The following is a 14,060-nucleotide window of genomic DNA, read 5'->3' as shown; positions in this document are numbered from 1 at the left end:
TGTTTTACTCTGTTGTGAGTTTTTATACTTGATTTTGTCCTCTTGATTTTTATTCTTCTAGTAATGCGTTAGGTTCATTCTTTAAATGATAATCAGGAAGATTAGCTAGTGAAAATTTTTGTAAGAAGCTCACTGCTGCCAATCTTGAGCTGGGTGGTACTTGTTTCTTGTGCAATTTTAGATGCCTTATTCTATCGGGTTTTTGGGGCTGCCTAGCAAGAAGCAAATAGCAACGCTCAAGTCAATGCAATTCTCTGATTATCAATAAAATGAGAGCAATTTTGCCCAAGCAGAGACACCCCGAACAGCGATGTCGAGGTTTTAATTTTATGGAAATATCATAAATGATGTTAATAGATATTTCTTGAAAAATTATAAAAATGAAAAATTCGTATATTTAAATCGTCAAATAAGCATTACAAATTTCATATTTTTTTTAAAATAAGTTTTAAAATTATGTCCACAGTGATATTAGGTTGATATTTTTATATTTTGACTATTTCTTTTATATTGCTATAGAAATGTGAAAATGTTGACATGTCAATGGAAATTTAATATCTTATCACCCACTGACCATGCTACGTGGATCAGTCAATATTATTTGTTGTCGACGAAAATTTAATATCCTATATCACCTATCGGTCATGTCATACATAACAGTGAACATTATTCGTGAACATTATTCGTATTAACTAGCAATGTTTGTAAGGTAGGTTAATCACACTTTAAGAATAAAAAAAATTCCTTCTATTGTGTATCCCCGGTTAATGTAATCTTAGATGCTTTAATTTTTTATTCTGTGAAAGGTGTAACCTACGGATTAAGTAAAAGTACTATGCCCCGTTTAATCCAGTATGCTTCCAATCAATTTTTACTTGTTATTTTATTGTGTGCTTATGGAGGAGCACGCATGCAAGAATGAAATTTGAGCTCAATGCAAATGGCAAAAATCTCTTCGGCTTTATATGCTTATCAATCAAATAAAAAATGACTACCATTTTAGGTATTCACTTAATTTTGTCCAAGTATATGTGCTTTTCCTTTAGTATTCAAAGCTCTTGGGGGCTTATATGATACTTGGGCTCCTGGGACTCGACAATTCATGAGACGAGCAAGAGTGTGGGCGCTTCTCTCTAAAGAGTCGGGAGGGATGAGACAAGAGGTTTGATGGGTGGTAATTTTGCTCGGATGGACATACCCTTCCATGGAGGTGGGAGAGTGACCTCCATAATCTCCTACCCTTAGCAAGTTATGTAAGTAGACACTATAAATACAGAAATTCAAGGTGCTACATCATTATTAAAGTGCACAATACTTCCCCTTGTTAAGCTTTGGTATTGGATGATGATCAAGCTTTGTCCTTCTCAAAAAATATTTAGGTGCTAATCACTTTTAAATTTTTTACAAGTGGGAGAGATGTAGGAAAAGAAATATCTTTTTTATTTTTTCAAAAAATTAAAAAAAGTTGTCCAGCTTTTATTGATGGTCGACATGGAAATGGGTGCCGATCATTAAGTATCTAAGGATTATTTATTATTCTCCACACGAACACAAATAATATCGATGTAATATGAAGCTGAGTTAAAGTTAAGTTCAATGATTGATCGACAAAAAGGATGGTTGTGAAATCTTGGAAAAATGTTGGTTACTATGAGAGTATTATACTATTTTGTCTTTACGAATAATTCTTTAATATTAATAAGTCTCACATCATTTGACGCGCTCTCCCTTTCTCCACTATTTGCCTGTCAGAGAGAAGGAAGCTCTTGGAACAAGGGAGAACTTCCCCTCTCTCCATCTTTCCAGATCTGAAATGAGGGAAGGAGGGAGCACTCCCTCTCTCTTTTGTTATCTATGGTTGGTGAAGTTCGTCATCGAAGATTGGCAATGGTGGTAGGTGATGAAAGAGACGACTACTGACGTGATAGCTTCACCGGAGGAGGGGAGGTAGAAGAAGGTGGAAGGAAATTGAATAGATAATTCAAAAAAAAAAGTGTCATTAAAAAAACATTAAATTAATATATTTATGAAATCAACAAAATAAAATCTATAATTTAACTGCCACACCATTTTAACATCAGTACGGTCAATTGCTTAATGACTATTTAGAATCATATCTCATACAGCACTAAAAGTTAAAAATCAAATAGACACACTTCAAATTTCATAAACCAAAACATTATTTTTCCCTTAATTATTTTATTTTATTAAGCACAAGTATAAGTGGAGAAATTGAACTCAAGATGGAATTTTATAGGTTGAAATTTCAGTTTTTGAAATTCTATTCTAGACAACTTCTCGCACTTCCTGCATATTTCACCTGATAAAAGTAAAACAAATTCACTGCATACATGATGATGTAAATCCCAAGTTATAAATTTTGACATAACTCCCATTCAACCTGGGAAAAATTATCTGCACAACTTCAATAAATAAAATAAAATCCAATATTTAACAATAAAGAAAAAGTTATCCAAATCAGAACTAAAAGTTTATATTAGTTATCCCAATTTCGGCCTAGCTAATCTCCCTGGGAGATCTAAGATCTAAAAATCATACATCTGTCAAGATTATTGAAGATACAATCACAACATAAGCCAGAAAAAAGAAAAGTGCAAGTTGAACGAAAAACTTTGGGTTTTCCCTCATGTTTGGGGATGTAACGGCCCTGCAAGATTGAGATACTTTTTACAATAAATTCAAAGCAAGATGAGAAACCCACAGCTCCAACCAATTCTGACAGTAATTACCTTGCAATACGCTGAGAAAGTCGTTGAAACGGCAAACTCTGGATGAAGACCATGCCTGGTCCTGTTAATGTGGCTGTCACTAAATTGTCACCCTGCAAATAACGACCATGAGATGCCCTTAAAAAGTGACAAATGTGTTAAAGGTCTACTTGAGGCTTAAAAATGAGAGCTGAAATTGTTGTACTAAATTTCCATCTTTATAGCCATAAGGTTCTATTTTTTTTATTTTTCTTAAAGGAAAAAAAAATGAAAGAAGGTGAAAGAAAGGAGAACAAGATATCGACCCTAGTCGAGCCAATGAGTACTATTAGACACATCCCAACTGGCGGCGCGGAGTATAAAGAGGGACTAAAATTACAGAAAGCATGGCTCTATCGTCATAATCTGAAAAAAGCATAACATATAATGTCTTTCTAGTAGCAAGATCTGGCTTTTGCGTATATAAGAGCCCCAGAAATCCAATTTATTGCACGGCCAACGAAGAGAAGATATAGAAAGCCAAAAGCAAACGCAATAAACATAGAGAACTCTTACTCCAAATACTGCTCTTCTAACAGGACCATTGTATTTGATTTGGACATCAATAGTGGTGGTCAAAGCCACGATGCAGGAGATATCCACGGATAGTACTTCACCCACCTCCAGATTTTTCTGTACAACTAGCAGAAACCGAAAAGTTTTCATAATTAGCTGACATATATCATAAATTATTTGTGAAGGAATGAAAAGTTTTTTCTTCAAATAAAAATGCGTATTTTGAATTGTCTAAAGGCTGAAGCATAAAGTCCGTTGTATCTTGAAGATCAAAATAAATATATCAATATAGATAATGTGATCTCCCTTTCCCTTCTTGCCATTGTATATATCATAGCTGGTAAACTATGAACCATAGATCTCCGAGGAAAGGACAAACTTCAGAGATTTAATTAATATTACAGAAGATTACTCCATCTGACTTTGCACAATTTAAGGTGGCAGTCGTGTTTGACACCATAATCAGAATGGAAATAGATCTTAATAAAAAAATGAACATTTGGGATGCTCTAGCCAACAGGTCATATAAAAAAAAATAGAAATTCAGGCTTCTTTTCATGATTGCATAACAGATGCAAGCAGGTCCTTCGGAGAATTTGCTAAATAAAATGTGAAGTGAGAAGCACATACCCGATCCACCCCCAAGAATAAAGGCAAGTCCTTGGCCTGATAACTTCTGTCTAAGAAACCCCTAAAATAACATCAAGAGTAGGAAGAGGGAAAAAAATAAATAACTATGGAAAGGCATAAAATTAATACCGGAAAGCAGAGATGCATGCAGGAGTTTAGCCAATAAGAAATAATAAATCAACTCACCTCCACACCTGTTATCACATTGCGTACTCTGGGATCAACTGTGTTGTTAACCTTCACATCATTAACAGAGCAAAGGAATGCATCTGGCTACGTATCAAGAAGAAATGAAGCGAAGATTATCAGGCAATGGATCCCAGAAGACAAATTGAATAACTGAATTGTAGACAACTAAAATTCCAATGTGTTAACTGTTAAAACATATAGATGTTGGTCTCTTTCAAACAAGCGGAGGGGAAGGGGGACAGTGGTAAATCATTTATTAAGTAAAATAACACAGAGAAACTACTAAGCAGAACAACAAAGAGAACAATATTCCCTACCTGGCATAGAAGCTGTCCACCAAACATTGCCATATCAATCTGCAACATAATTGTATAAACATATATGACATCAAAGAGAAACTTGGAATGTTCTAAATTGGAACTAAAATCAGCTAATGTGAGATTTTTTCAACAAAGCACAAACCGGAAGAATCCTAGCAAGAGAAGGTGCAGCAATCCCAACGTATCCATCACTTGTACCAGAATTACGAAGTACAATGCTACTGACACTCTTGCCAAATAGCCAATGCCAAACACCCACTTCATTTTCAGGGAGATAAACATTTTCCATCTCAATAGACCCAGACATGAAGCACATAGAGCCTGCAAGAATAAGTGTATCAGTTTCATATACAATTAATAGGTAACAAAGAAACTAGGGACCTCTCTATAATTAAGTTAAAAGATTACCAATTGTCTCAACTATAAGGAAACCTCCGTTCCAACTTTTTGAAACAAGGAAAATTTTCAACTCTATAATTGAAACCAAGTTTCGCATAAACATTTGTTAAGATATCATATATGAACTAAATTTACTCAACCCATCCACTTAAGCTTTCGGATTGAGTGATAGTTTATTCAGCCTTAACATGGTATCAGAGTAGAAGGTCCTGTGTTCGAACCTCTTGCATTGTTATTTCTTCCCCATTTATTATGATTTCCATTTGTTGGGTCTTGTTGTAATTTTTCAAGTCCACAAGTGAGGGAGGAAGATTGTTAAGATATTCACATATGAATTAAATTTACCCAATATATCAGTTTAAGCTTTTGGGTTGAGTGGTGGTTTATTCAACTTTAACAACATTAATAATAAACGGGTTGAGTGGCAGTTTATTCAACTTTAACAACATTAATAATAAGTATAGTTGAAACAGCAAATAAAGAGCATTAGCAAATCATCAAGTTGGCAATGTTCTGTATATCTAGTGCCATTGTGTATTAACAAATCATTAACAAATGTTCTGTATAATATTCTAAAAGCTCAATTACACTGCTTACCGGGCCTTGCAATAACCTTCTCCTGCGGCTTCAGCATTATCTGCCAATGAAAGATGCACAAGAAAATAAAGAGATGCAGTACTTGAAGAAACACAATAAATATGGAAGTATAGATGAATAGTTAACCATGGTTCCACTATATGACATATAATAATCATAATATAATATACCTGTACTACTTGGGCTTCACCACCCAAAATTTGAAAAGGTATCATTGCATCTTGTGGGCTCTACAATATGATATAGAACAAACTACCGTTAGTAAAACAATAGTAATCAAGATCATACACTAGAGTGCAATTCAATAAAACTTCATGAGTACTATTAAAATTTAATTAAAATGTCTTAATATTATAGTTTGAAAAAATCTGTTCAAGGTGATCTCTACATTATGCGGGAGATAAATTCTATTCTAAGCCATTCATATTTTTCTGCTTTAAATAGGATGGCATCTAATATGTTCTCCAGCAATATTTTCTCTCCCAAATATCTCAAAATAGTATCTCCCAAAGATATCAAGAGAGTACAAAATAAGATATCCATGCAATCGAATCATCAACAGCCTTGCAGAGGAATCACTTTAGAGATAAGTTCATACTTACTTTCCCTATCCAACAGAAATATTTTATCACTTAAAGATTCTAGAGAGCACAAAATAAAGGTAAAGAGCTATGCAGTGCAATGCTCCAGGAGTAAGGTTATACTCATTTTCACAATCCTAATCCCATCATCTCGCAGGGGCCCCTACACCCTTTCATTTTCACAGGAGTATTTCTGACCTTGCTTTTCATCTTTTTCAAAAGTAAGAACTTCTATTTCCATTGAAACAATATAAGATCTATTCTCTCTCATTACAAGCATACTACAATTTCAGAAACTTTCCTATTACCTTTGTATGACTCACGTGACAATTTGGAAATTTCAAATTTCATTGACCTCGGCTGTTAATATTATTGTTACTAGTGTAATTTGGACTATCATGAGTGTCCCAGCTAGCTTATACACACTCCAATAAATCCTATGGGATAACTGTCCAACTTTGGAACATATGACATTAGAAAATTTGTAAAACATTTAATATCTAGGTGGGTAACTAGCATGGTTTGAGTCATGACCTAAAAAGATTATGAGCTTACAGCTTGTCTCTAGGACTGCTAAGCCGACTTAGAGTGGTTATTGGCCTGTCATCAACCCCAACCTGTAATTGTATCACTTCTTTTAAGATTTGTTGCCATATCACCAAATAATATTCAATATTGTAATAGCTGTCATTGGCCAATGTCTACAATTTTCTTTTCGTTTTTTGTTTTTAAATTGACGACTAGACTAAATATTCACAATGTTGGATTATGCCATTTCGATTAAATAATAAGTGTAATGTACAGCCTGGCCTCTTAAAACTAGCTATTGGAGTGGGCAAGACCCATTTGGCACGGATGAGGTATTATAGCTAGACTATAACAACTTTATCTGACAGTCTACAGCCTTCGGGAGATAAGTTAGATGGTGAGATCCAATCCAAGGACTAATATGTGAGGACTAGGAGAGATTGTTGGGTTATACCACATTGGTTGTACATCGCGTTTGATTTGGATTTGTAAATGCTCGAAAGTCTTGCCTCTTGAGCTAGTTTCTGAGGTAAAAAGGCCCATTTGGTACCATCATATAGTTATCATACCTCAAACCTATCTACCATACCTGCTCACTCCATGACCCAGTGTATTAGACTTAGGAGAAGAGAATAATGTATAAATTCTCTTATTGAATCAAAATGATTGCATGGTCCTTTATATACACAACTTAACAAAACCAAATAACTAACTATAAGAAACTAACTAACTAACAAAACCAAATAACTAACTATAATAAGAAACTAACTAACTAATCATACACTAGATTAGTTATATTCTAATACTCCCCCTCAAGATGGAGCAAAAATATCAATCAAACCCATCTTCGACATACAACTTTCAAGAACAGTAGCAGACAAAGGCTTGGTGAAAGCATCAGCCAATTGCAGAGAAGAGCGTATACACATTAGCCGAATGGAACCATCAAGAAGCTTTTCCCGAACAAAATGGCAGTCAAGATCAATGTGTTTTGTGTGCTCATGAAAGCTGGAATTAGAAGCCATGTGAATAGCTGCATCATTATCACAGAAAAGAAGAGTTGGAGGCACAAAAGAGATCTGTAATTCAGTCAAAAGACTAATCAACCATATAATCTCTTATGTGGTGGCTGCTAAGGCTCGATACTCTGCTTTAGCTGAAGACCGGGAGATGGTGGATTGCTTCTTAGCTTTCCATGAAACCATGGAACTGCCCAAAAATACACAGAAGCCGGTGGTAGATCTTCGAGTATCAACACATGATCCCCAATCCACATCTGAAAAGGCTTTCAGTTGGAAGGAATCAGAGGTAGATAGTAAAATGCCACAACCAGGGGCCTTCTTCAAATAGCGCAAGAGATGGTACACAGCAGCAAGATGCTTTTAACCCGGACGTGAGACAAACTGACTAAGTTTGTGGACTGCAAAGGTTATGTCAGGCCGTGAGATTGTCATATACAAAAGTTTACCAATAAGCTACCTATATAAGGCAGGATCAACAAGAAGATCAACATATGAAGCGGCCTGCAATCTGAGATTAGGACCCATAGGTACAGAAACTGACCAGCAACCAAGCAACCCTGCATCTTCCAACAAAGTTAATGTGTATGACGTTGGGAAAGAGATATCCCAGTAGAAGTCTGTGCTAGTTCAAGTCCGAGAAAGAACTTTAAAGATCCTAAGTCTTTTAAGTTTAAAATGTTGATGAATAAGAGATTTCAATTCATCAACTAAAGCAAGTGAAGCCTCGGTAATTATGATGTCATCTACATAGACCAAAAGGGCTACAAATGAAGAATAATTGCCACGGATCAACAATGAGGAATCAACTTTGGACTGGAAAAATCCCAAGGACAAAAGAGCATCATAAAATTTGGTGAACCATTGACGTGAAGCTTGTTTGAGTCCATATATGGATTTATAAAGACGGCAAACTAACCTCTCCCCCTTACTAAGAACAATACCATGTGGCTTATACCCGAGAGGTAGGTCCATATAGACTTCCTCAAAGAGATCTCGATTGAGAAAAGCATTATTCACGTCTAGTTGAATAAGAGGCCAATTCTTAGAGACGCCAATGGTGAGAAGAACCTTCACAGTTACCAACTTAGCCACTGGTGAAAAGGTTTCAAGAAAATCCAATCCTTCACGTTGAGTGTAGCCCTTGGCAACCAAACGGGCTTTATACCTTTCAATAGTGCCATCCATACAATGCTTCACCTTGTAAATCCATGTACAACCAATTCTCAAGTCTTATTAACTTCCATTGCACCAAGTTCAGCTGCCATAGCCTCTCTCCAATGAGGATGACAAACTGCCTGATGGTAGAATTGAGGCTCATCATGAGCAGATATGGCCGTGGACAAGGAGAAATATGATGGTGATAGACTGGAATAAGACACATATTGATGCAAAGAATGCTTAGTACTCAAATGAGGCAAAGAATGCTTAGTACTCAAATGAGGCAAAGAATCACCATTTAAAAGTGCACAGTGATAGTCCCTGAGATACGAGGGAGGTTGAGAAATTCTGGTAGACCGACGAACCACTGGAACTGGAATATCAACCAAAATAGGATGAACTATGAAGATCTGCAGTAGAATCATCTGCAGTAGGTGTGGCCTTAACAGGTGCAGTTGAAACAGAACCTCCAGTAGAAGGTAAATCATCATCTGACAAAGGCAGAGTGGCTGATGATGGAGACTGAGAATCAGCTGCTGTATCAAAAGGCATAGGTAAAACTATGTTTGGAAATGGATCAAAAGTAGTAGTGGATGAAGGCTCCTCATGAAATAGAAAAATGTCCAACATGAGATGAAAAACTTTTTCTGTTGAATATCATAGAGGCAATACCCTTTTACACCAGCCGGATAACCAACAAAAACAGCCTTAGAAGCTCTTGGATCAAACTTGGTACGATTATGAGTTAATGTAGAAGCATAGCATAATGCACCAAAGACCCTAAGCACAGAATAGTCAGGGGCAGGGGCATCAGGGCATGTCCATATAAAGACTGATATGGTGTTGACCAAGAAAGAGATGGAGAGGGGGTATGATTGATCAAATAGACTGTTATCAATACACATTCCCCCAAAAAATCAATAGGTACTCTCGACTGAAAATAAACAGCTCGAGCTACAGTCAGTATGCGTTGGTGTTTTCTCTCAACAACTGAATTTTTTTCCGGACGTGCCACACATGACAACTGATGTATAACCCCCTTTGAATGAAAAAAATTCTTTAAACAATAGTTCAGGGGCATTGTCTGATCGTAAAACTTTGATGCAAGCATTAAACTGAGTTTCAACATATGCAAAGAGACGGGGTACAACAGACAGAACATCAGATTTATGCCTCAATAAAAAGATCCATGTAAATCTACTACAATCATCAACAAGAGTGAGGAAATATTTGTAGCCATGGTGAGTAGAATGTGCAAATGGACCCCAAATGTCAGCATGAATCACATCAAAACAATTGGCAGCTTTATTATTGTGTGACTCAAAAGACAAACGCTTTTGTTTTGCCAGGGGACATATGGGACACACATGATCCTTACACAGATGGACATCAATAAGAAGAACATGATTCAAAGCATGCATCCGCTTAAATGAAGGAGGTCCCTTGTTATGCCATGTAGTAAATGAAACTTTAGCAAGAGAAGAGTGACAAACAGTAATAGGAGATTGTCCAAAAGTAAAAAAGGACGAATCCCCAAGAATGTAAAGGTCATTGTGTAGACTACCCTTGCCAATCGTCCTCAAAGTGGACTTGTCCTAAAGAAGACAAGAACCATTAGCAAATTCAATTGTCAACTGAGGCATGTCCTAAGCCAAAGTGCTAATGGATATAAGTTTGAAACAGAACTTTGGAATGTAAAGAACATTATGCAAGAATAATCCATTAGAAAGTCTAACAGTGCCACTTAAATTAACCATAAACCGAGACTTGTCAGGTAGAACTGGTGGAATCGATGAGAAATTCATGAATTTTGACCGTCTGCAACAAATGTGCACAGATGCACCAGAGTCAAGAATCCACAAGTCTGTAAATGGTAAGGAAGAACAACCAGCAGTACCTATATGAAGTGGAAGCAGGATCAGAGGTAGTTGATGTAGGGGATGCTTTTGCATTACCGAATTGGGATTTCAAAAGTTGAAGAATTTGGTGGCACTGATTGACAACATCAGAACTAGCTTGAGACTCCAAAGCCTGAGGTTGAGAAGCAGCAATAGAGGCTGATGAAGAAGGCTTCTGATTAGAAGTGCGATATCCGGGGGATACCCGTGGAGCGTGTAGCACTTATCAATGTGTGGCCAAGCAGACCACAATGTGTGCAAAATGGACGTTCCTTTCTGTTCTTGGAGGTTGAATGAGGTTTTGGCGCATTCTTGCTATTGCCGGATGAATGTTGCACAGCTAGGGCAATAGAAGGAGCCTGAGCAGCAACGGACGAAACACCAAGGGATCGTTGTGGCTCTTCTTGATTAACAAGAGAAAAAGCTTTGTTAATCAACGGCAGCTGAGCATGAATATTCGCATAGGACTCATTTAGTCCCATGAGGAAATTCATCAAGTACTCGCATTGTAGAAAGTTTGTGGCCGATTTGGCGCCACCACACGAACAAGAACAGGAACAAGAGGGACGATACTGGCTCAATTCGTCCCATACTGTTTTGAGTTTGGTAAAGTAAAGACTCACAGACTGTTGGTTTTGCGAGAGAGTGGCAAGATCTCGCTTCAATTGGAAGATCCACAAGCCATTACTTTTCTCAAAATGTTCTTTTAGATCAATCCAAATATCTCAAGTAGACTCAGAGAATAAAATGCTCGAAGAGATTTTTTTGGAGACGGAGTTGAGGATCCAAGCAATGACAACGTGGTCGTTGTGGATCCAAGCCGGAAGTAATTCACCAGTTGGTCGAGTAATAGATCCCTCAATGAAACCTAATTTGTTCTTCACCGATAAGGCAATCAGCATCGATCGGCTCCATGATATGTAATTGTCTTCAGTGAGTAACTGAGTAACAAGAACCAATCCCGTATTATCCGTATGATGGAGGTAATATGAACTGAGAGGAGAATCAACACCCGCCGGAGATGTAGAAGATGCCGGAGATCCAGTCGAAAGCGGCAGTGACGGTGGTGGAGGATCCACCAAGGGAGGTTCATCGGAAATCGGATTCATGATTGAAGTGGTGAAATTGCAGCTAGTGCGCGCGTAAAATTTAGAGAGAGATTCTAAATTATCTCTGATACCATATTAGACTTAGGAGAAGAGAATAATGTATAAATTCTCTTATTGAATCAAAATGATTACATGGTCCTTTATATACACAACTTAACAGAACCAAATAACTAACTATAATAAGAAACTAACTAACTAATCATACACTAGATTAGTTATATCCTAATACAGTGAATGCATCGTTGTGATACCTTGAACTACATTTTAAAGAATTGAATCTAAACTCATGCACCTCAAGCACACACTGCAGTGATCAACTCGTCTTCTGAATTCGTTGTGTTGCCTTCTAAAAAAAAATAAATTAGACAACTAAGACACTAGTGACTAATAATCAAGAAGTGGAAGAATAATTCAGCAATTTGTACATTCCAGAAAAAGTTTGGTACTTGAAATCAACGTATCTAACATTTGGTCTGTGGGAACAAGTCGGGCAAGAACATAACTCAAAAGCGGTTCCCAATACCCAATGGAATCACGAAATTAAGAAACCACGAATTTATGATTTATTGAAGAAAAAAACGCCAAGAGTTCAAGACCAATGAGACTAAAAAGCAAGAAAAACCCTTAATCAAAAAAGAAAAAATGACGATGAGGAAAAGCAAGCTAAACTGAGAAAGAAAGCATATAATCAACATTTCTATTTCTTCTTCCTGAATTTTCCAGAAACCAAGCAGGATCCAAAATCGACTTAAAATTATTAACAGTCAAAAGAGGAAGCAAGAAGGAGAGAGCACCTGGTAAACATAAGGTTGAAACGGCGTCGAGAAGAACGGAGCAGCCATATCTGAGAAACAGTCGGTTCTAAATTACCAGAAATCGAATTGAAAACAAATTGCTGAACTCTACAAAAATCTACGCCACCATTGACGCGCCCGAGTGGCAATCACGAAACGAAAATTCACAGAGAATTTGAAACAGAGCTCTTGGATTGTATGGTGTATCCCCAATCACAATCAGGCCATGATCTTAATTTTATTTTTTATTTCGAATAATTTTTTGGGCGAAATAAGGAGAATCGTAATTACTAAACTAACCTTGCCTGCACTTATTAATGGTCGTGGAATTTTGCAAATAAACGCGGTCTCGTGATGGCTTATGTGTCAATTGACGGACAAATTTCGGGTTTAAGTTTTGTTTATTGGTTCGGATTCTTGCTGGCATATAAGTTTCAATGGTGGAGTCCACGTGGAATACTGTAATGACGTGGCGATTAGTTATTGGTTTAAGTGTGGTCTCCTACGTGTTGGATGACACGAAAGCAAACGCCGGTGTCGGCGTGTCACGTAGCCGTATGGGAAACATTTCGGTCTACTATACGACGTCGTTGACATGAAAGGCCAGTTTCGGCCTCCTCCACATAATCTGATGGGCCGGCCCATGACGGACTTCTCAAATGTAATAAAAAGGGAAGATATATCTATAGGATTTTTTTTAATAATGTTGTATTTTAAACTTATTCCAAATATATATCAACCAATCAACCAGTACTGCTCCAAAGTTTGGAATAAATTTAAGATAAAGCATTATTTAAAAAAGTTTTATATATCTAAATCTATACTATATTAATATTAATATTAATATATTAAAAAGGAATAATGTTTGAAAAATATTTGTAGACTATTATACCTTTCCTTCAATTTATAAACATGCTATAGAAAATTAATGGTAGACAAATAAATTAATTAATTATGAATAATAAATATTTACTTAATTATCAACCATAGCAATTAAATTGAATCCAAAATGTTGGGATATGTAAAAAGTTGTTATTTAATTTATGAAAGCTTAATTATTTTCACTGATAAAATTTCAAAAGTGGTAGAATTTCAAAAGATTTATAACTTTTTCATCTTATATCTATATAAATATACATTTTCTTCCATCATTTTTCACCATACTGAAGCTACATTTTGTCATTATTTTTTGTTCTTTCTTATTTTCTTGTTTTCAAAATCTCTTTAATCTTGAAAGCAACTCAAGACGTATCTGATACGCTCAAGTTGAAATGAAATTTATATATCGTACATGTATCTTGATTTGTAAGTTTGTGTGATTATAATTTTAGTTTGATGAAATTAAATAATAACGTTTGTCTAACAAGACCAATCTATTTTCAAGGTTGTGTGTATTGCTTTAGTATTTAATTTTTTTAAATTCTGTTACTATTGTTTTGTTTTTGTTATTTTATAATTGCTATATTATTATATTTTTTTTGTTTGCATTTGTTAATATTTGTTATAATTAATATTATTATGTTATTTTATTTAAAATTCTTGTGCATATTT

At 35.9% G+C, this 14,060-nt stretch overlaps 1 protein-coding gene across 1 annotated transcript; it reads right to left on the bottom strand.

Annotated features, from left to right (window-relative positions):
* Positions 1-2,402: 2,402 nt before the first annotated feature.
* Positions 2,403-12,735, bottom strand: LOC111021980 (Tryptophan RNA-binding attenuator protein-like protein). Its single transcript, XM_022299126.2, has 10 exons — positions 12,510-12,735; positions 5,590-5,649; positions 5,420-5,459; positions 4,566-4,744; positions 4,421-4,459; positions 4,101-4,187; positions 3,915-3,975; positions 3,285-3,409; positions 2,751-2,842; positions 2,403-2,668 (listed from the first exon to the last, which is right to left on the bottom strand). Exons 1-10 carry the CDS (start codon positions 12,555-12,557, stop codon positions 2,554-2,556), a joined length of 846 nt encoding a protein of 281 aa, XP_022154818.1. The 5' UTR covers positions 12,558-12,735; the 3' UTR covers positions 2,403-2,553.
* Positions 12,736-14,060: the final 1,325 nt, after the last annotated feature.

This window comes from Momordica charantia (assembly GCF_013281855.1).
Source record: "Momordica charantia cultivar OHB3-1 chromosome 6 unlocalized genomic scaffold, Mcharantia_2.0 BLBB01000006.1, whole genome shotgun sequence".
In the NCBI taxonomy this organism is placed as follows: Eukaryota; Viridiplantae; Streptophyta; class Magnoliopsida; order Cucurbitales; family Cucurbitaceae; genus Momordica; species Momordica charantia.
This window is presented reverse-complemented; position numbering and strand designations above follow the sequence as displayed.

Excerpts from the sequence above, each read along its gene's own strand:
- LOC111021980 (XM_022299126.2), bottom strand. The coding sequence starts at position 12,557 with ATGGCTGCTCCGTTCTTCTCGACGCCGTTTCAACCTTATGTTTACCAG. Across the intron at positions 4,745-5,419 it reads GAAGGTTATTGCAAGGCCCG|GCTCTATGTGCTTCATGTCT; the intron begins GTAAGCAGTGTA and ends TTATTCTTGCAG. Across the intron at positions 3,976-4,100 it reads ATGTGATAACAGGTGTGGAG|GGGTTTCTTAGACAGAAGTT; the intron begins GTGAGTTGATTT and ends ATGTTATTTTAG.